The 2,025-nt window shown below is 37.2% G+C and overlaps 1 protein-coding gene across 1 annotated transcript; it reads right to left on the reverse strand.

The window, feature by feature from the left end:
• Positions 1-1,370: 1,370 nt before the first annotated feature.
• Positions 1,371-1,785, reverse strand: LOC105262243 (probable insulin-like peptide 5). The gene is made up of 2 exons (XM_011296752.1): positions 1,635-1,785; positions 1,371-1,570 (listed from the first exon to the last, which is right to left on the reverse strand). Exons 1-2 carry the CDS (start codon positions 1,783-1,785, stop codon positions 1,371-1,373), a joined length of 351 nt encoding a protein of 116 aa, XP_011295054.1.
• Between the last annotated feature and the right edge of the window lie 240 nt (positions 1,786-2,025).

Here is a 2,025-nt window from a genome sequence, read left to right on the forward strand (position 1 = left end):
AGTTTGTAAACAAACGAAATGATCGTGTTTACTTGCCAAAGAGGTCAGCTGAAAATGTGCAACTTCGGTTGGCCACCAGAACTCAAGCGCCGGCAATGGTGATGGTGTGGGCCGCCATAATATCCGATGGTCGCTCTCCGCTCGTATTAATCGACCGTGGCATCAGAATAAATGATGAATATTATAGCGAAAATATACTGGAGAGTGTACTAAAGCCTTGGGTACGCAAACATTTTGAGCGCAGTCCTTGGGCTTTCCAACAGGACTCAGCATGCGCCGCCCAAGAATGGTTACAAAAGGAGGTACATCGCTTCATTACCAGCCATCAAAATCTCCGGATACCAATCCGTTAAACTATTGTGTCTGTATTTTGGAAAGCAAGGTTGGCACTAAAAATACCAAAGTGTCGATCACCTCAAGCAAGCGCATCGCCGGGAATGGGCCAAAATGCCGCAGAGCAACATTCGGGCAGCGTGTGACGGTTTCACTGGTCATAATTCGTGCCAAAGGTGACCAATTGGAGCAAATCTAAACTTATTCTAAAATTTCATGTTATTTCCGAAATTGTTTTGCTTTCAATCAATAAAATTTCAAAAAAATATATATATAAATTACGGCGTTTGACTTTGTTGCAGTTTTTTTTACCTCACCTTGTATATATTTTTCTTAAATTATCTCTTTGTGCACTGATTAAAGGGTTTAATGTTTTTACAATAGAATACATATTTTTATACCCTCCACCTTGGAAAGGAGGGTATATTAACTATGCCATTCCGTTTGTAACATTCTTAAATAATCGTCGTAGACCCCATAAAGTATATATATTCATAATCAGCATAAAATTCTAAGTCGATGTAACGATGTCCGTCTGTCTGTTGAAATCACGATACAGCCCATATTATTCGACGTAGAGCACCAAAATTTAGCAGAGCAATTTGTATTGTGTCTAGGATGGTTGGTATTCTGGTTCTGGTTCAGGTATAGTCCCCATATAACGGTACCTCCCGATATTCGGTATTTTGATGACTTATGCCACATTTTTTCATGGATTTGTCTGGAAATTGGTATTTGTAGGTCATAACGAGTCCCTGTAAGTGTGGCAAAACATTGCATGTGTAGGTCCACGTTGTGGTATAGCCCCCACATAAAGGTACCTCCCGATATTCGGTTTTTTTTGCCACATTTCTCTAATGTTTCCTTTTCCCTAAGGTGGAGGGTATTAAAAGTTTGGCCTGGCCGAACTTAATGTTTTTTTTTTTTTTTTTACTTGTATTCAAAAGAAATTTTGGCACATACAAATCAAATTTCATTGAGGCTAAGCTTTATTTTTATTAATGTATATATGAAAATGTCAATTCACAGCTTTAAATCTATAAGCAATAGTCAACAATTTCATTAAAGCTGCACGTTTTGCGACAACATTCATCATAAACACCGGAATATATACGTTCTTGACGAGCACTGGCAACTGCACTGGGTCGTTTATTGAATAGCATATCGGCAAAAAGTGGTTGTAGTGGTTCTTTGCCACTTCTCTTAGACAGTTTTGAAATGAAGAGATAAGGGGGCACTGAAAAAGAAAACAAACAACATTATTTTAAAATTTTTAAAATAATTGGAACTACAATAATTACCATTGGATTTTTTGTCGAATTTCGGATTGAAGCCATTTTCGCAGACAGTTTGCAAAAGTTGCGATAAACTTGGTCCACAGACACGGGTTTGCAATTGAGCCACACACTTATACAACGCGACACAGCCTATTATAAAATATAGAAGTTTCATGTTGTGCACCAAAATGTTTTTCCTGCGAAATACAGATAAAATATTAACTATTCGTATTTGATGTTATGCGTTAACTGTTACTTCATGAGAAATGCCAACAATATTTATAGTCCCCGTGGAACTTTTTTTTTTTTTGATATAAACGATTCATAAAATGCAAATTTTTGTCTGGCTCCCTCATACTTTTACACGTCTGCAACAAAATGTTATGCGGATTTTGCGTTATCCTATAGCTGCAAA

The sequence above is a fragment of the Musca domestica genome, unplaced genomic scaffold (genome assembly GCF_030504385.1).
Source record: "Musca domestica strain aabys unplaced genomic scaffold, Musca_domestica.polishedcontigs.V.1.1 66, whole genome shotgun sequence".
Taxonomy (NCBI): Eukaryota; Metazoa; Arthropoda; class Insecta; order Diptera; family Muscidae; genus Musca; species Musca domestica.

Coding starts and splice junctions, on each gene's coding strand:
- LOC105262243 (XM_011296752.1), bottom strand. CDS start 1,785: ATGAAACTTCTATATTTTATAATAGGCTGTGTCGCGTTGTATAAGTGT. Junction 1,571..1,634: donor ATTCGACAAAAAATCCAATG/GTAATTATTGTA, acceptor TTTCTTTTTCAG/TGCCCCCTTATCTCTTCATT.